At 34.9% G+C, this 19,461-nt stretch overlaps 1 protein-coding gene across 6 annotated transcripts in view; it reads right to left on the reverse strand.

Annotated features, from left to right (window-relative positions):
* The window catches only part of ERBB4 (erb-b2 receptor tyrosine kinase 4), a 1,120,478-nt gene that overhangs the window by 291,862 nt on the left and 809,155 nt on the right, over positions 1 to 19,461 (reverse strand). For all 6 annotated transcript variants that reach the window (XM_027051681.2, XM_027051663.2, XM_027051688.2 and 3 more), the window contains exons 6-9: positions 15,110 to 15,228; positions 12,210 to 12,351; positions 8,566 to 8,679; positions 7,024 to 7,150 (exon numbers count right to left, since the gene is read on the reverse strand). In XM_027051681.2, coding sequence (XP_026907482.1) covers positions 7,024 to 7,150; positions 8,566 to 8,679; positions 12,210 to 12,351; positions 15,110 to 15,228 — 502 coding nt within the window. The remainder of the gene's footprint in view (positions 1 to 7,023; positions 7,151 to 8,565; positions 8,680 to 12,209; positions 12,352 to 15,109; positions 15,229 to 19,461) is intronic.

The raw sequence follows: 19,461 nt of genomic DNA on the forward strand, positions 1-19,461 counted from the left end.
GACATATAGATGCCCAGGCTTTTAAAAATATGAACATAAGATACCTTTTAAAATTAAATATTTAATGGATTTTTTCAGAAGTTTTCTTCTTAGGAAGATGCCTTTCATGTATAATATACTGAACATTCAAAATAATTACAAACTTGAATCTTAAACATAAACACAATACCAAACATTTCTCAGTAATTCAAGTAATACCTTATGCTGTTTTAAGGAACACATTTTATTTTTAAGTTTTATTACTTTGAAAGACAACCTTGGAAATCCTGGGCAAGTAGAGACCTCATATCACTATATACCCTTCAGAGAAAAATTATATTCATTGACCACTTCTCAAAAAAAAAAAAAAAAGAAAAGAAAAAAGAAAGCAAATCTAAGAACAATGAACAGGTTTTCTTAGAAGCATGTATCCACCTGTAGCAATCAAATGAGTTTTATTCTTGCTGTGTACATCTGTTGTTTTACATCTTTGAGAACCTTCTTTTTTATTTGGGGAGTAAACAATTGGATAGAGTGATATATTGGATGCAGCCTTAATAGGGCTATCAATCAAGGTGCTCCACAAACAGATAGGCATATGGTCTATCTTAGGAATCTGAGTCTAAACCTACAGACATTTATTCATCTTAGCATTAGAGCCTTAAAAACACTATTAGCTCCAGTAACCTTGATCTCTGGAACCCCATTGTACTGGCTCTCTCAACTTGGTTCATCTGGGTATGCTCCTATACCACGAAGCATCCTATATCTTAAAAACCAAACAAACAAACAGGCAACTACAGAAACTCTGCTTGATTAAAAACAGTTTCAAACTAAGAAGTGCAATTGACACAACATAATACTAGTTTAATGGGGAGTGTTATGGAAGGCTTGGAGAAACACTGTAGTTTCCCCCATAACTCACACATAATTAAGATTTTCCTCAATGTGATATGAATGTCTCTCAAAAGCTTAAAGTCTAAATTAAATGTTCTGGTACACTTGTTCTATTTATAAATGAAGATACATTGAATGAATAACTATGCTTTTGCTGAATATGAAGCCAAAAAATTAGTTCACCATGGGGGAAAAATCTTGTTGTTAACCATTTTTTAATGTGCAAAGACTTCTGTATGTAGACGTATCAGATCTGCAGTAGAATAAGCTTTCAACATTTGTTCTCTGATGGAAGGCAGTGTATAGAACAGCTCTGGTCATATAATCAAATATCTTGGCTTTATTGAGAAACACTCAAAATTCAGGGCAAGCACACAATAATGGGGTCAGTCCAAACCTATACTGAGAACACTTCTAAGTTGCCAGGAATGAAATGAGTTCTGGAATGTTCATATGAAGCCCAATGGACCACAGAAATTTTATATACTTAATTTGAGAGATTCAGGACTCTCATAAAATAAGTTGACAGAATCCTACTTACCAACTTCAAACTACCTACAGGGAGTTGCATCTTATAGCCACTTGAAATCCATAGTGCTTTAAAATCAAGAAATTCCCTAGCTAAATTCAGAGCCATGTGAAAGAACATTATGTCCACCCTGTCATTGTATTTGGTGATCCAAAATAAAGCTCAGGATAGAGAGAAACATATTTTTACAATTCCACTGAAATTGCTTTATTTTTCACTAAACCCATTATCTCTTTTCCATTGTTTATCATCATGATACTGTATTATCTAAGCACTTCGTGTCTGTGTCTCATTGTGACACAGCATGAACATGCTTATTTGGTGAGCATTTTGTTACCCTAAGTACATGCACATGACCATTGTCAAACATGACAAAAGATGGAAGGTGAACATTCCTATGGATAACACTGATCACAGGTTTGCCTGTGGTTCCCATTCTAAATAAAAGAGCAAGAGTGCCTAGTCTATTTCTGGCAATAGCACTATTGTGCTAAAACATGCCAATTAAGTTTCTTGAGTTCTTGAGACACATGGGTGGGGCAGTCAGTTAAGCGCCTAACTCTTGATTTAGGTTCAGGTCATGATCTCACGGTCATGAGACCCAGCCCTGAATCAGGCCCTGTGCTGAGTAGGAGCCTGCTTGGGATTCTCTTTATTCCTCTATCAGCCCCACCCCCCAAAACTAAATAAATAAAAATTAAAAAAAAAAACTTTATTGAGTTCTTTTACATATAAAAATTTTAATTGACAAATTGACAGTAAGCTTACTTATTGCAGAAACTTGTTTCTGAAAAGTATAATCTCATTTAGTTATGATTTTTGCCTATTTAGTTTTTTCAATTTTTTTTTAACATTTATTTATTTTTGAGACAGAGAGAGACAGAGCATGAACGGGGGAGGGTCAGAGAGAGGGAGACACAGAATCTGAAACAGGCTCCAGGCTCTGAGCTGTCAGCACAGAGCCTGACACGGGGCTTGAACTCACGGACCGTGAGATCATGACCTGAGCCGAAGTCGGCCGCTTAACCGACTGAGCCACCCAGGCGCCCCTTACCTATCAGTTTAAAGAAATACCTTAGCTATTTTACCCAAAGCATACATGAATTTAAATTAAAAAAAAGAGAGAGAGGGAAGATTGAAGGTAATAGGAATTAAGGGAAAACATGTCTTTAATTTACTAGAAGGTTTTTACATAAAGGACTCCATGTTACTCACATTTAAAGTCTCTCTCTACATGCACACATTGTATGCATGAATACACATAATGCCTATACGTTTATAAGATGTCTTAGGCTTACTGAATTAACTTTTTATCAGTACTTTCCTAAGATTAAGAGAAAGGCTTCAGAATATATGTTTCATACTGGCATGAGACTCGGAATGAGAACTATCACATATCACATATATATTTGTCCTGGAAATCCCTTATATATTATAGTTGAGACATAACAATATTAATTATAATGTTAATATTAAAATATTCCAAGCTATGTACTATTATTAAGAAGAAATAATAATCTTCTGAACTAAGGGATATGACTTATTGCCATGAAAATAACTTTGTCTTTGTTTTTCAATAGTCTACAAAATAATCTGTTACACTGTATGTTGTGCTATAAACTGGATATAGTCATTGAGATTTTTGTTTAGCACTGCCTTCTTGGTTATTTTCTTTCTCTCTCCCCTTCCTCTCTCTCTCTCTCTCTGTCTCCTTTTTTTTTTTTGTACCATTTAATGTTTTACAATATGCCAGGTACTTGACTAAGCACTTAAAAATAATTTTTGTTTTTAAGCCCTACAACAACCAGAGAAGGTAGGTATTTATTTTAATCCCTACAACATCCAGAGAAGTTTATTTAATAAACTCAACTCTCAACTTTACATAAGAAACTGAGCATTTGACATATTATGGAAGCCACATAACTCAGTAAAATTGTCTACAGTGGAGATTCAAATCAGTCTAGTCTGGATCAAGTTACTGAAGTAGGAAATTTAACTCTTACTTTCTGAGCTCATTTTTTAGGAGAGGTTTTGTTTACCATTAGATTTTCAATCATGTGAGTCAATTTTCTATAATTCATTTTCACCCGAATCAGTTAGCAAGGTTGTTTCCCTTGAAAGTCAGGATGCATCTAGTATTTTGTAATGATTCTTCTCATAAATTTGTGAATATATGGCATCTATTGTGCAATATATGTTTTTTATTGTGCAATATATTTTTATATCTTGACATATCTGCTTCCCTTTTTTCCCATTTCTTTATTAATATTTACTCTATTCTAGATGTTAGGTCATTCAGGATATGTAAAACCATTTTACAATTAGTATAAATCCAGTCTTTTAATAAATACGCTCCATAAGGAGCCAAAACTAAAATAACAATTCCGAACTGCCCTAGATGGTCTTTTAAACCTCTCCATGCATGGTTTATCTGTAAGATTAACAATCAGTGGGTGCTTTTGTTGGTTTCATTATCCTTCTATACTCACAGAATTATTGCTGTGGTTCTCAATGGGGGCAATATTACCCTACTGAAGGGAAGCTGGGACATTTGTAGAGGTGTATTAGTTGTAACAGATTAGGGGACACTACAGGCTTTTAGTAATAACCCCAAGCACCAAAAAATTAAAGTCTCCTTCACAGAAAAGGTTTGCCTTATGTCTTGAACAACCTTAAAATGTCCCACCCAATTAAGGACTCATGTGCACAAACTTCATAGCTGATCATACTTTGACTGTGTGTAATTCTGTATTAATGTTGCCTCTATTTCAATGATATTTAATTCCATCTTCCCCTTGTCATATAACAAATATGTCTGTTACTTATTACCTATTTCAGTGGTCAGCTGTTCCTCTGCTCTTTATTTCCCCATACTTCTGGCACAAAATGACTTCTATTCTTATTTCTAATAAATCCAAACTTTCATTACAAAGTAGAAGCTGAGCATTTTCCTATCAATACATATTTTATTATACATTACTTTTGTTGTATTTCTTCTTTTTTTTTTTAATTTTTTTCAACGTTTTTTTAATTTATTTTTGGGACAGAGAGAGACAGAGCATGAACGGGGGAGGGGCAGAGAGAGAGGGAGACACAGAATCGGAAACAGGCTCCAGGCTCCGAGCCATCAGCCCAGAGCCCGACGCGGGGCTCGAACTCACGGACCGCGAGATCGTGACCTGGCTGAAGTCGGACGCTCAACCGACTGCGCCACCCAGGCGCCCCTGTATTTCTTCTTTAAATTACAATTGGAGAATTATAATCACTTAATAAAATTATTAGTATTAATAATTTTATTAATTAGTAAAATTATTAGTAAAATTATTAGTAAAATTATTGATATAGGTAGGCTATATTATCTATGATTTTTAATTCAGAATTCAAAAGGAAGTATGAAAATACTATGTATAAGATGGATGTTGCACCTAATTAGAATGAAAACAACTTTTCTAGTGCAATTTATGACATTATATCTTCAAATATTTCCCCACACTGATGGACCTGAGGCCAATTCATTTATTATGCCCATGTTAAAGCAGGCAACATGAATTAAGTGGGTATGTCTTCCTATTTCTCAGAAGATGCTGTTAACATGATATGATCTTTCATTCATGGTGATATGTGCTTTTGAAAATAGTTACAATGAGGATATATTGTTTTAGTAAATGTCATACATGCATTCAATTATATAGGTGCACTTAAATGTAGACCCAGGTCTCCTACCCAGTAGGGCCACGGAGGTGAGGATAGCAATGCGAATGGGTTCGAGGGTCAGTAGCAACTATGGTAAGTTTGGTTATCCCATCTCAAAATGGCTAGAACTGGGGCACCTGGGTGGCTCAGTTGGTTGGGCGACCAACTTCAGCTCAGGTCATGTTCTCACAGTTTGTGAGTTTGATTCCCACGTCAGCTCTGTGCTGACAGCTCAGAGCCTGGAGCTTACTTCAGATTCTTTGTCTCTCCCTCTGTCTACCCCTCCCTTGCTCACACTCTGTGTCTCTCAATAATAAATAAACGTTAAAAAATTTTTTTTAAATAGCTAGAACTACACAGCTCCAACAGATTGTTGCCATATAGGAGGATGTGCTAAGGGTAACCAAGTCTACATATTTTAAATGAGAAGTTAGAAATCTTGATGATATATATTTATTTTGTAAACATTGTTTGGGCTGAATATAACATACTTGGGGCAGAAAGTGTGGACATACCATTACAGTATCTGGCATGAACCCATATTAAAAGCTACATTTTAAAGTAATGGTTTATGCAATAAGATCTACTATAATTTATTTGTATGGAAAGAAATACTTTGTTCTATTTCTCTCACTTTTCCTATTTGGACACATTTATCTATGATATGTTAAATTATTTTGCTTCTAGAAATGATGTGATATATGTTTAGAATTAAGATTTTGAATTGAAATATGTGAGTAATATTCTTTATCTGTAGCCTGTAGCACTAATATTTAGGGATTAAGAGTAATATAGATAAATAGATAAAATATAAAGTAAAAATATTGACATTTTTATTACAATTGAAAAAATACAAACTTGGTTGTTTTCCCAGTTAAAATCAGCAGGTGGTTCTGTAATGAAGGAGCCAAGAAAATGTTACAATTTTTATTGCTAAAATGAAATTCATTTAATAGATTTCGTATAATAATACTAATTTCCTAACCTAAGGAAAGAGAAAAAGATACATCAAGGCAAAGAGAATTTCTAAAAGTTTAAGAGAATTTCAACTTACTGATTTGTTTTCTATGAGAGATTTTTTTTTAATTTTTTTTAATGTTTATCTTTATTTTTGAGACATAGACAGAACATGAGCAGGAGAGGGGCAGAGAAAGAGGGAGACACAGAATCTGAAGCAGGCTCCAGGCTCTGAGCTGTCAGCACAGAGCCTGACGCAGGGCTCAAACTCATCAACTGCGAGATCATGGCCTGCGCTGAAGTTGGACGCTCAACCGACTGAGCCACCCAGGCGCCACTCTATGAGAGACATTTTAAAAGAAACATTAAGGGAGCCTGGGTGGCTCAGTTGGTTAAGCATCTGACACTTGATTTTGGCTCAGGTCATGATCTCATGGTTTGTGAGTTCCAGCCCCACATTGGACTCTGTGCTGGCACCATGGAGCCTGTTTGGGATCCTATCTCTCCCTCTCTCTCTGCCCCTCCCTGCTTGTGCTCTATCTTTATCTCTCTCAAAACAAATAAATAAACTTAAAAAAAAAAGGAATATTAACTTATGTTTCCTTGAACTAATCAGTTAGAGTCTGAATGAAATTCCTCACTGTACCCATTGATACAGTTTCCCTAAGCATATCTAAAAATATGTCAAGCTTTCTGAAATTTCTAGATTTGAGGAGAATGTCCTACAAATACATTTTAATAAATATATAAATGTATATTGTCAAATATAAGTAGTTACTAAACTCATAGTCTGAATATACCTCAAAACTGTGGTTTTTACTATCACTGATGGTAAAATCTGGCATTTGACTTTGCTGGAGAGGAGCATTAATGTTGGGCCAAAAGGAATCAAACAGACAAAGCTAAAGAATCCTTTAAGCTTTGTCTACACTTTATAAAATAATTTTCTGCAAAAATTTAATACTGACCCATGAATACCAGTGACAAGGAAGATCAAATTCCCATTGATTTTGGTGCAGTTTATGAATTTGTCAATGTTACTGGAATCCACGGTCTGAGCTGACATCAGTGATCCTGTGCCAATGCCATCACAAGCTGTAGAAACAAGACTCACAGTCAAGGAGGTGAGAAACTTTGATCTCAGTCAAGAAATCATTGCATTTTTATTATAAAATAACAGTTTTTTTCAATAATAAAATGGAAAAAAAAGTTCATCATAAGAAATAAACTGTTTTCTAACATAAAATAATCATTCATTCATGCAACATTTACTGATGGGCCTACTTTAAAATATTGTCCCTGCATTATAGTCTAGTGACCATGACTCATAAAAATCATATCTTATATCAAGTCCCAGTATACCCACACAGCACATACATAACTAAAACAACTTTTAACAATCAACACTAGCCCTTGCCACATAAAGTCAACTATTTTCTCATCTGTTCTAAGATATCATTTTTAATACTTTTAAATCACTTGAGGAAAATTATTTCATGGCCTAATGATGGTCTACATCCTGTGGTTTTAAAAATATTGGTCTTATTAAGAATATATATTAAACAAAGTACTAGTGAAATGAATTGTAATCAGAATCAAGAGCCATTTAAGTGTTTACATTTAAATTCTTAAATTGAGTGTTACCTACACTTTCTGAGCACTACTTAAAGACAAAACAAAACAAAGTATGTGTGTTTGTGTGGGTGTGTGGAGGGGGTGAGGGGGGAGAGAGGGAGGGAGGGAGGGAGGGAGGGAGAGAGAGAGAGAGAGAGAGAGAGAGAGAGAGAGAGAGGAGAGACAAAGAGAGAATGTAGTCTAAAAGTAAGTCTGAAGTTTGCCCTTTTAAAAGGCACTTTTTGATACTTTGGAAAGCTTAATATCGTTCAGAAAATTTGGACTCTACTTTCATCCTGCTTAATTTAAGTTTCATTCTGGTAAGGAATTTGAGTACTGCAGCTAGAAGGGATTTCTTTCTCCACTAATATTTTATGACATGGATTATCTGCAACATTTATTTAATACTTACAGTAAACTTTCTTGTCATTTTATAATCTCTCAAGATAGTTTTGAAGACCTGGAGAGTAAATATCATGTTATTTGTCCCTTTGCACCCCTTCATATATACAGCAGATCATTTAGCGTAGAGTGGCAAGTGACTAAGATGGGTTCTTGATGCTAAAATAATCATGTGATCCCTTGTTATATGCATACTTCTAAGATCTGCTACATATAGAACAAAACACAACTTTTTTCCTGTGTTTCTATCAAAGTGCAGTCTGAATTTTACCTGCATCATTTACTATAGATCATTCAAAATCAATAATACACACTGTTGAGACAGTTAGTACTTTGGGGAACTATTCAAAGCCCTGGGAAAGTGTGTGAGGGAAGGTTTGGTATGGGAGTGATGTGTTCAGAGAAGCGAACTTAGCCGGTCCATTAAGAAGTACAAGGAAAAACCTTGGTGTAGGTCCCAGTTCTAGCCAAAAATAATCTCAGCTGTCACTCACCTTTTGGGCAAATATCAGTGCAAGGTTTACACATTTTAATCCCATTTTCTTCTACTTCCATCTTGGAACTAGGGCAGGCACGCACACAAGAACTGGAATCCACCACAAAGTTATCTGATTTTAAAAAAGGTAAAATGAGCAATAATGGTGATGCTCAGAAAACAACTTTAAAATAAGGTATTTTGGGGCTTGACAATGATTGGCATCATTGGTAGTATACACGTCTCTTTCCTTAAAACATCTCCGTTTAAATATCTCAGCCTGAAATAGAATCTATGAGCATCCACATTCAAATCCAAGGGCAGCATGTGTTAACAATGGTTAGTACTTGCTTGATTACTGCTCCACATCCTGAATTGCCCCCAAGATAGAGAGAATTTCTTTTATAGACTTAGGAAACTACATGACATTTAGTTTGTGTTTTTCAATAGTTCCACTTCATTTCATGTCATGATGCAAGTTTGAAGCCTAAAAATACTTCAAGCTACATGAGGCACAAATGAAGCTGAAGTTGAATTGCCTTGGATCAAGAAAGTGCACTTCATATCCAGGAGGAAATGTTTAAAATGTGTTCTATCTTTCAGTGGAATGTCATATAAACTGTTCCCTAGTTTTATACGAAGAAACAAAATGGGATTTGAAAGGCAGCATCTTAGGAAAGGTATACTAAATAAACCAGGTATATACAATTACCTGATACAGTGGTAAAATGTTTAAGCGTCCAGTGATCTGGAATATGCCATGACATTGTCTCCTCCCAAAAAAAGAACAAATCATTGCATCGAAAGCCTCCCACAATAAAGAGAAAACACAATACCTGCTAGGCCACTTTATATTTCAAAGGCAGTATCCTTCCATATCTGGGAATACTGCTTCTGGCCTAATATTCAGTGGTATGGAAGGCTTTTGGCCTTGAAGGGGGCTCAGATCAGGAAAGGCATATCGTGCAAGTCCAGTCTGGGATGCAAGCAATTATGCAACTTGGGTAATAAAACCCAAGAGGCTATCGGTAGTAGGAGTGTCTGTTGTGGGAAAATAAGTCATGTGGAGTTATGGCACATCCCAGCTGGAAAATCATATTGAGACCTCCACAATTCTATAGCTAAGCCACACAATCTGTAGCACATAATCGTATGCTATTTAATAAACAACTCCTGATATGCTTCTGGCTCCTGGTAGAGATTGAGCACCTAACCATGGGTCATTGATTGACCTTCTAGTCAGAATTACCCATCACAGGGGCACCTAGGTGGCTCAGTCAGTTAAATGTCTGACTCTTGATCTCGGCTCAGGTCATGACCTCCTGGTTCATGAGTTCGAGCCCACGTAGGGCTCTGCAGTAATAGCACAAAGCTTGCTTGGGATCCTCTCTCCTTCTCTTTGACCCTCCCCAACTCGTGCTCACTCTCATTTTTGCTCTCTTTCTCTCCCTCAAAATAAATAAATAAACTTAAAAAAATTAAACAAAGGTTTGCCCATCATGCATCAGGTTTTATTAGAACCATGATGTCATAATGTTGGCCATGTTCAACAGGAATCTACCCCAAGATAGAGGCAGTATATTTAAGATTGGACGTGAATCATGGCAGAGGCATAAGTAAACACATAAGCAGGTAGCCCAGACTCCTCGTGCTGGCACCTCTCACTCAGCTCATACCTATGTCTGCGTGGGGGCCAAAAGAGGGCACTTGTGAGAGTGAACAGACGAAGACAAAAAATTAAGTTTGCTATGTGGGTGCAAGCCGCTCAAAATGAATGGCAGTGGCCCTGCGGCTCACTCAGGAGCAGACTTGAAAGACAGTGGCAAGGAGAAAACCTACCAGTGGGCATAGTTCTGGATAGTTCAGATGATCACTTACTTTGTGCGGAACACACAGTAAGTATGGACTTGCAGTAAGTATGGACTCATGAGCAGTAGTTTGCCATGGGAGAAGAAATATTAGGAAGTCTGGGACTGAAGGAAGTCTGCGGTGGAGGAATGTATATGAATCCATGGGAGTGGGCAGTGAAGATCTTTGCATTCCCAGTTAACATCCACCAGAGGGCATCCACCACAACAGAAGGCACATTGTTGACACTGCATTGTAGCCTGTTCCCTTCCTTCTCTTTATCCTTCTGTAGTCATTCTGAGAACACTCCTCCTTAAGAACCTAATCTCTGTGTGAGGAGAACCAAGCCTGCAACATCTGAATACACTGCATATTATGTGGCCATCCTTTCTGCAAGGTCTTCAGAAATACCCCATATTTAAACACCTCTACAGTTTTGCAGCGATATATATCAAGTGGAGTAAATACAAATTATAAAAACCCTCATATCAGTCAGGTACAGATTTTGCAGCCAAACGAGTTGCAAAAAATATTTGCCTGTAATTTTTGAATGTTAGAATTCTGGGTTGGAGATTGTGGACCAGTATTTAAAAGCTAAATGTCTTTGTTTTCCCAAAATAGTTCATGCCTCATGAGCAGGGCCCTTCAAATATTTGAATTTTACAAAGATAAATACTGAAGTGTTTTTAAATCAGTCTGTAATTTGATTGACCTAAACTATTCCAAGAAAGGAAATTTATGAGGTATCTAAGGAAACTGGGCATGTAATTTCACAAAATAGTTCTCCACTTGCCACAATTTAGGTGTTAAAAGCTTATATGCATAACTATTCTTTTAACCAATATAAAAGTATGTAATAATAATGACGAGAATTGTCATTGTTTTCAAACACTTGTTTTTATATACTGTCCCTCTGATTCTTATTCCCCAAACCTTTGATCATTATAATAACTCTGGGAAAGACAGAACCATGATTATTACTATCCACCTCGTAAGGAGAATACAGAAAACTAAATAGTTCATTTAAAATCACATAAGTAATAAGTGGGCAGAGCCAGAAACCATAACCACTCTAATCCTATGTCCTTCACACTTCCTATTCAATCACAGACACAAAACTAGAAAACATAATAGTGGTATGATGTAGATTGTAAAACCTTCTTCTTTTAAATGAGTATGTGGACAAATGTAGTCATTCTTTTTCTTAGGTAAAACAATGAAGAAATAATGTCCCATTGCTCACTCTGGAGCAAACGTGAAGACATACATTATACTGAATTCTTGATGAAAGTGAAGCTGGTCACTTGGAATTCCCAGGATGAGTTATCAATTTTGTAAAGATCTGTCAACATGCCCTTCACATCTATTGTTACTGTTTAAGATTAGATTTGATATTAAAACTATCATGCTACACAATCTATTACAAATAAGTAATCAGAAATATTAGGTAAAAATTCATGGTGATTAGAAGCAGACCTCATTCATTACAAAGCTTGCTGGCACTTAACTAATCACTTTTTTGAGAAACAGTATCATGTACAAATACACTGAGGTATAGTGAAAACAGTGAGCTTAGAAGGCAATGACACTACATTCTAACTTTAAGCATGACACTCCTTTGCTGAGACTTTGGACCAATCACTTTAATTTTTTGAACTTTAATTTTCTTATTTGTGAAATGGTAGCAATAGGACCTAAATCCAAGTATATTCAACAATGTTATTGCAAGTTTTAAATTACAATAAATCTATATGAATTTTTTTGGTTTTTAAATGATGATCTCATTAAATTGGCTATTCTCATCTTGTTACTTACGTGGGCATTTCTTGACACAAAATGCTCCATATGTATACTTTGCATTGAAGTTATGTTCCAGCTGAAAGGTGGTTGGATTGTAGACAAAAGTTTGGGGACATTGAGTAACACACGCTCCACTGTCATTGAAATTCATGCAGGCCTGCAACATAGCAAGTATTAATTTCATCTAAAAATAACCTTCATAACTTGTTAAAAGAACATTGCTGTAACAGCTTTGTGAGAAGGATGTATTCTTTATTATTATATTTATATTTTTACACATGTGTTCTATACTTATTTCACAAAAAGTATAAAATTTGACACTTTTTGGTCATTAAGTGCTTAGTGTTAAGTTCTAACTTGTTTTGGACTTCTAAAATTTTATAAAACTGGTTTTCCAATGCCAATGAATATACCATCTCTACAAAGTTATTGATGTTCAAGTTACTTAGTCTCTGTCCAGTGGTCTCCAAATTAATAATTGGTTTAAGTTATTAAAATTAGCTCACAGTGAAAAAAAATTTTGACTCACACCATTCAAAGTGTTTATGCTTAGTCTCAGAGTCTGGCACTGGCAACTGACTTCCCAATTCTACAATCTAGATTTTCCTTAAAGCTGGTGTTTGGAAAGTTCAGTGCCGGAAGCAGCATGAGAAGTACATTGGTCATCACTGTGTGGTGAGGTAACATTGGTGAGGAGCCATTTACACTGGACTTGAAGAAAAGGTTTTGGAAGGTGACTAGTCCGTGTAAATACAGAGTATTTGATGCTGAAATGAAGGGAAGCAGACATACTTAGCTCATGATTAAATAATGTGCTGCCATTTCCTGTGTGGCTTTCATCATAATACCACACCATTTAGTAAAAGCCATCAAGTTCAAATAAAACAGTTTGTTTCTGCTGACTTACCTATTTGCATTGAGACTTCATTTGTTAATATGTTCAAATGCATTTGATAAGAATTAGAAACAATTTTGCCACCTGAGAGGTATTTGATATAAAATATATGTAACGTACATATACATACAAATTATACACACACACACACACACACACACACACACACATATATACACACACACACACATACAAACATGCCTTTCAAAAGAGTGGATGAACTAATTCTCTTAATTGAACAACTTAAACCTTCAGAGGAATAATTTAGGCCTTGGAAGGTAAGCTCATATGAACTCTAGCTATATTTTATATTTCATCATAAATTGTATGTATGGTTATTAATAAGCACTAATTCATTTTGTTTCTTCAAAACATTTTCTTCATCAATTGTTGTTTTAGCAAGTGCTTCATCACAAACATGACAATTCCCTGACAATGGCCTACTAGATGCATAATCGGAACGAGACTCACTCATGATACATTATTCACTACGATGACATTTTCCAGGAAGAATCTATTAAAAAGCAATCAGGAAAACTCAGTGAGTTTTAATTTATGGCTATAAAACTTCATGTGTCCTCATAATTGCTTTACGAACATACTTTGCAGTGTTGTGCACAGACTGCTTGGCAACAAAGGGACATAAACCAGAGGAATCAAATTTACCTTCCAGACTGCGCACAAAACAACGGAACTTACACCAAGGCCTCGGTCTGGCATTCTTGAACATTCTGTACCAAATGCCAAAGTGGAGTCATTGGACCATTCCATAAAAGTAATGAAATGAGAATTCTAAGGCTCACCAGGCACTCTGCTTATCATGATAATGGAACCATGAAAGAATGGCTATCGTTTGTGTTTCTTGTTGTTACTGCTTTGGAATTGTTACTATAACACCTGTTCAGTGTCCCCCGCATCAGGCTTTGCCCCGTATCAAGTGATAGGCAAGGGAAAGCATCTCACTTCAAAACCTGCTGAGCATCCTCCTTAAATTTTTGACATTTTTCTTTTCTTTACTTCTTCTTCCCTACTCACTTCTGCAATATATACTTTTGTTTCAATATAGGATTAGGGTAGAAAAATTGTTTCTTGTAACATTAAGAAAATTAAGAAATGACTATATCATAAGAGGTTTAATTTATGTTTTGCCTATTTTCAGAGTTGTGTCATTTAAAAAATGTTCAATTCTTAATATATATGTGTATTCTCTGGATATTTCAGAATAGGAAAAAATGAATATCTCTGTTCATTGTTAATAGCAAAAACAATTACTTATTTTATTATTTTTAGCATAAAATGAAAACAATGTCTGTGTTTATGAAATTGTGGTAACTATAGTTCACAGAATTGTCTGTATTCAAAAGAGCAGAAATAACTGTATTGGGGATATTAAAATGTAATTAAAACATGTCCCCAAAAAGCTATAAATGTTAATTTTAAGGAAAGAAAACTGTCCTTTTCTAAAATAAAAATCACACTGATTAGCATATAAATTGCTTTAAGCATGCATTTGTAAATCTTATAAATTTTGAATAATATTAACTTGTAAACAAAATATACTGGGAAATAGTTAAATGAATAAATTTATGAATAATCTTGAAATCAAAAGCTATAATCTTGAAATTTAAATTCAAGAAATAAAATTCAAGAGCCCCCACTCAGAAAATTCAATGATGCAACAACATAAACAGGTAATCAATGTAAATTTTGGAAGGGCACTATTAGCTTTTAAAAGATATCTCAATATCTTTTTATCTTTTCCCCTTCTCATTCTCCAATACATCTCACCTGTAATATAAATTATGTCTGAAAGACATAATTCATTCAGTATAACAGAAACATCATAGTTAATCAATAGCCACCCAGTGAGGAGATGTATTATAGGAAGGCAAAACATCTTCTTAATCCTAAAATGGTTAAATTTGATCTTATTTTAATGAGAAGTTAAAGATTCGGTATGCCCGAATCCAACTAGAAAGCAGGGAGATCAGGAGACTAAAAGGGGATCTCCAAGACTTACAAAGCAGTCGGTGTCTTTTGGTCCTGAGCAACCTCCAGCACATTCTCTATGACAGCAGTCACTGACGTAGGGTCCATAGCACCTGCCGTCACACTGTTCTGCACACACCGTCCTTGTCACTGCAGAAGGCAGAGATGAGACTTTGATCAAAGTCAGCCACCAAGAGAAACTTCTAAGGTGCTTTGGAGTAGCTGACAAAGACTGAGCTCTCAGGTAACAACACTCAACCCACCACTGACTCAATTCAGCTAATATGTACCAAATGAAGTCTGCAAAATTACTGTACAAAAACCTTCAAAAATTAATACATACTTTTGTTTTTATCTTCTTTCTTGTTCCAGAAAGCACCTCTCGTACTTTACAAAAATATTGTACAACTTAGCAGGAAAGAATCAAATTTGAAGTAACTGAGTATGGCATTTTGGCAGGGTGCAAAAAATGGAGTCAGCAGTGAAATCAATTCACAATGTGCACAGTAAGATTTTATGGCAGAAGGTATCCCCAGAAATAATCCCTACTCACTTCTGCAATATATACTATATATAGTAGTCAAGGGAACATAAACTTTTACATGATTCACATTATATCTTACAAGATTCATATCAAGTAGATATATAAATAATGATACAGATACAGATAACTGGTCAATAGTAGCATAAGTGTTTCTATTCTTGAGATTTAAGTAAAATTTCCACCAAGATTCCTATGTAAGGAACAGTGCAATATCCTCAAAAGAAGTGAGGGAGGAAGGGAAGGAGCAAGGGAGGGAGGGAGGGAGGGAGGAAGGAAGGAAGGAAGGAAGGGAGGAAGGAAGGGAGGAAGGAAGGGAGGAAGGAAGGGAAGGAAAAAAAGAAGGAAGGAAGGAAGGAAGGAAGGAAGGAAGGAAGGAAGGAAGGAAAGGAAGCAAGAAGGAAGGAAGGAAGGAAGGAAGGAAGGAAGGAAGGAAGGAAGGAAAGAAGGAAGGAAGGGAGGGGCACATTCATAGTGGACACAACCAAAATTCCCATTGGTCTTTTCTTACAACATCCTTTGATCCAAGCTGACAGCACTGTATCGAGGTATGCTTTAGTAAAATCAGTGCAATAGGCTGGGCATCAAAATTATAGCACTGAGGGACACTTATTTCACTTATTCCAAAGAGATACTTTTTAAGTATTTAGAGAAATAAATGTTACAGAATATATATAGCACATCCCTTCTTGGCTTCCATATTTCCACTTCAATCTGCTTTCCTTTCATCTTTTTAAACAGTTCTTCAAAGCTTCCTTCATTGCTACTGTAGAAAGACTCTGACCTTTAAACAGTAGTATTCCCCCAGTTGGTCTTGACAGTTTTCTTTGGGTTATGGGCTCATGCCTAGATGAAACCATTAATTCCCTACTTTTCACACTACTTATAGATAGATGACATCAGATCCAAATCTGAATTTTCTACTGAGCAGCAGCAAGTATTACCAGGTGCCTACAAAAGACTCATTTAGATACCTCAAGATGTACAATGTGGAATGTACACTTTCTCACCTCCACCAGTTGAGCATATCTGTCTCCTTTGTTCCCTTCTCTTAATTAGTACCATCCATCCAGTAGCTTAGTTAAAAATTTGGGATATGTTTTCTATTTCTCCTTTGCCCTCACTCTCACTTCGCATACCTAACAAAATTATCAAATAAAATTGCTAACTAACAGTCCTCATTACTGCCCCTCCTCTCTACTCCAACTTTTTCAAAAACGTATATCTAAATTATTACATAGCCTTCTAAAAGGTTTCTCAGATCCCAATTAATCCTCTATGCTGCTCTAAAAGCAATGCTTGAAAATACAAGCCACTGCTTATAAATCAGTGTTGTTTCACAAGGTAAAACTTGTCATCCCTGTACTAAAGGAGGAAACCCATAGCAAGGGATAAAAGTGCTTCATCAATTAAACACCACCTCTATCTATACTGGTGCCTCTCACTGTGCTTTTCACATCCATCCATACACAAACACCACTTGTGATTCCTGATTTCTTGCATCGTTTGCAATTTTGATTCTCATTGCCTTTTTATAATGCTCTCATCCATGCTAAAAACCCTTCTTGTCTTCTTATCCTGGAAAATATTCATCTATAAGATTATATTCAGATGCCATTTTCTCTCTGAAAACTCCAGATACATCGCTAGGATGAGTTATTTTATCACTGTTTCTTCTGAACAAGGGAGAAAGTTAATGCAGACTGTGTGGTCTGAAGGACTACGCCCAAATCCTAACTCTATTCTTGTGATATGAACAAGTTATTGAATATCTTTGTATTTCATTTTGCTGGTTTTAAGATGGATTTAGTAATCATATGTGCCTAATGGGATTGAAGATAAATAGAGACATAGGTATAAAGTGCTTCACATGGCCCCTGTTAATAGTTCTCAGGTTAGATATTATTATTGTACTTTACTTTGTATCTTTTTTTTTTTTTGGTTTGTTCCGTCTACTAAACTATTAGAGTAATTTTTTGAAGTCTATTGTCTTATTATTGATGTTTTTCTCCTTAGGGGCTGGTACAGTGCTTGACACTTCCTATACAAGAAAGTAAGTATCCTTTCCAACTAAATAAATCATATATTGCCAACTCAGTGAAAGCATTTGGGTACTGCTTAATGGACATATCAAAGGAAAAGAAAAACATGCAGAGAACTAAAGAGGTAGGGTACTAAACCCTGTAAATAGACAATATTAAAATACCCAGAAACACAGCATATCAAAATGCAAATAACTGAATTATTGCTAATTCATACATTAGACTTAAATGCTCCTTAAATTTTGTTATTATTTCATGATTCTACATTTTCACTTGGACCCTGTTTATTTGAACATGATTATGATATTCATAAAATAATATATAATATTTAAGTATGAACTATATTCCTTTTTTGGACTTGATTATATTCTTACCTAGGTAGTAAAAGCAATACAAACATTAAATAGTTTAAACTGAAACATTTGGATTAATTCCCTGTCTTGCTTTTATTTTGTAAAAATAGAGTTATCTGATATAGAGGATTTTGAAAGACAGATTTTTAAGTCTGGATTTGTGACAGCGTATTTTGTATTTGCAGCTTGGGTCACATTAAATTTTGAAATAAATTATTTCTTTTGTAAGTATTCTAATAGAAAGTTCTACATAGTAAATCGATTTGTCCTATTCTTTTACCTTCCTTTGCTCAAATCTCATTCTCTCAGTGAAGTCTACCCCTATTTAATACTGAATCCGTTTCAAATTACTGATTCCTGATGGATGCTACTCTTTTTTTCTCTTTCTTTCTATTTCTCTCTTTCTCTCCCTCTCTTCTCTCTTTCTTTCCCTCCTTCCTTACATCTTTCCTTCCTTCTTTCATCTTTGTTATAGCATTGATCACCACCTAACATATTTTACAACTCATTTATTACATATTTTGTTGGTGTTTTCCAATGTTTAGAACTGTACCTGACATGCATGTAATGGTTATTTATATTTCATATACATTATACATACACAATACATATACATATACATATACATATACATATACATATACATATACACTACATATATGAAATATGCCCAAATAAATTATATCTACTCATTAATTCTTCATATTCATACATTGGACTTATGTTGATGTTCCTATCTTTTATCCAAGTAGTATATTTATTTAGATATTCTAATTATACCATATAAAGAAAATACTTTTAATAGAGATTTTGTAAAAAATAAATTCTCATATAATTCCTCTCTTCCAGATTTAACAAGGCCTTTTTGAATGTACCAAAGTTGTTAACTGAAATAGCAGACATATGTTAAGTAAACAAATTATTAGATTTAAAATAGGTATTATCCCAGTATAGTCTATTAACTTGCTTTAACTTGACAGGCATTGCTCAGCTGGAAATAGCACAAAATGAGTCAGCATTAATAGCATATAAATCACACCATATTTTAATCTTAAACACATATGACTGTTAATTTCTATTTTTAACTCTATGGTGGTTTAAGGTAAGTATGCAAAACGTTTCAGTTTCTCTTTGTTTATATATTTTGGTCTTTCCTGTCAAATGAGAAAATTAATGTAGATAATGTTTATAAAGATAATTAACTATTAATTTATTTTAAAATTATATATAAAATGTTCCTATTGAGTTCAATTCTCTTATTGAGTATACTATTTAAGTATGAAAATAATATTTTAAAATCTAATCTATCATACTTCAATCTTAAGTTCAATAATAATTATTATGTTCTGAAATTAAAAAAAAATAACATTTATTCTTTTTTGAGAGACAGAAAGAAACAGAGCATGAGTGGGGGAGGGGCAGAGAGAGAGGGAGTAACAGAATCCAA

The sequence above is a fragment of the Acinonyx jubatus genome, chromosome C1 (genome assembly GCF_027475565.1).
Source record: "Acinonyx jubatus isolate Ajub_Pintada_27869175 chromosome C1, VMU_Ajub_asm_v1.0, whole genome shotgun sequence".
Classification (NCBI taxonomy): domain Eukaryota; kingdom Metazoa; phylum Chordata; class Mammalia; order Carnivora; family Felidae; genus Acinonyx; species Acinonyx jubatus.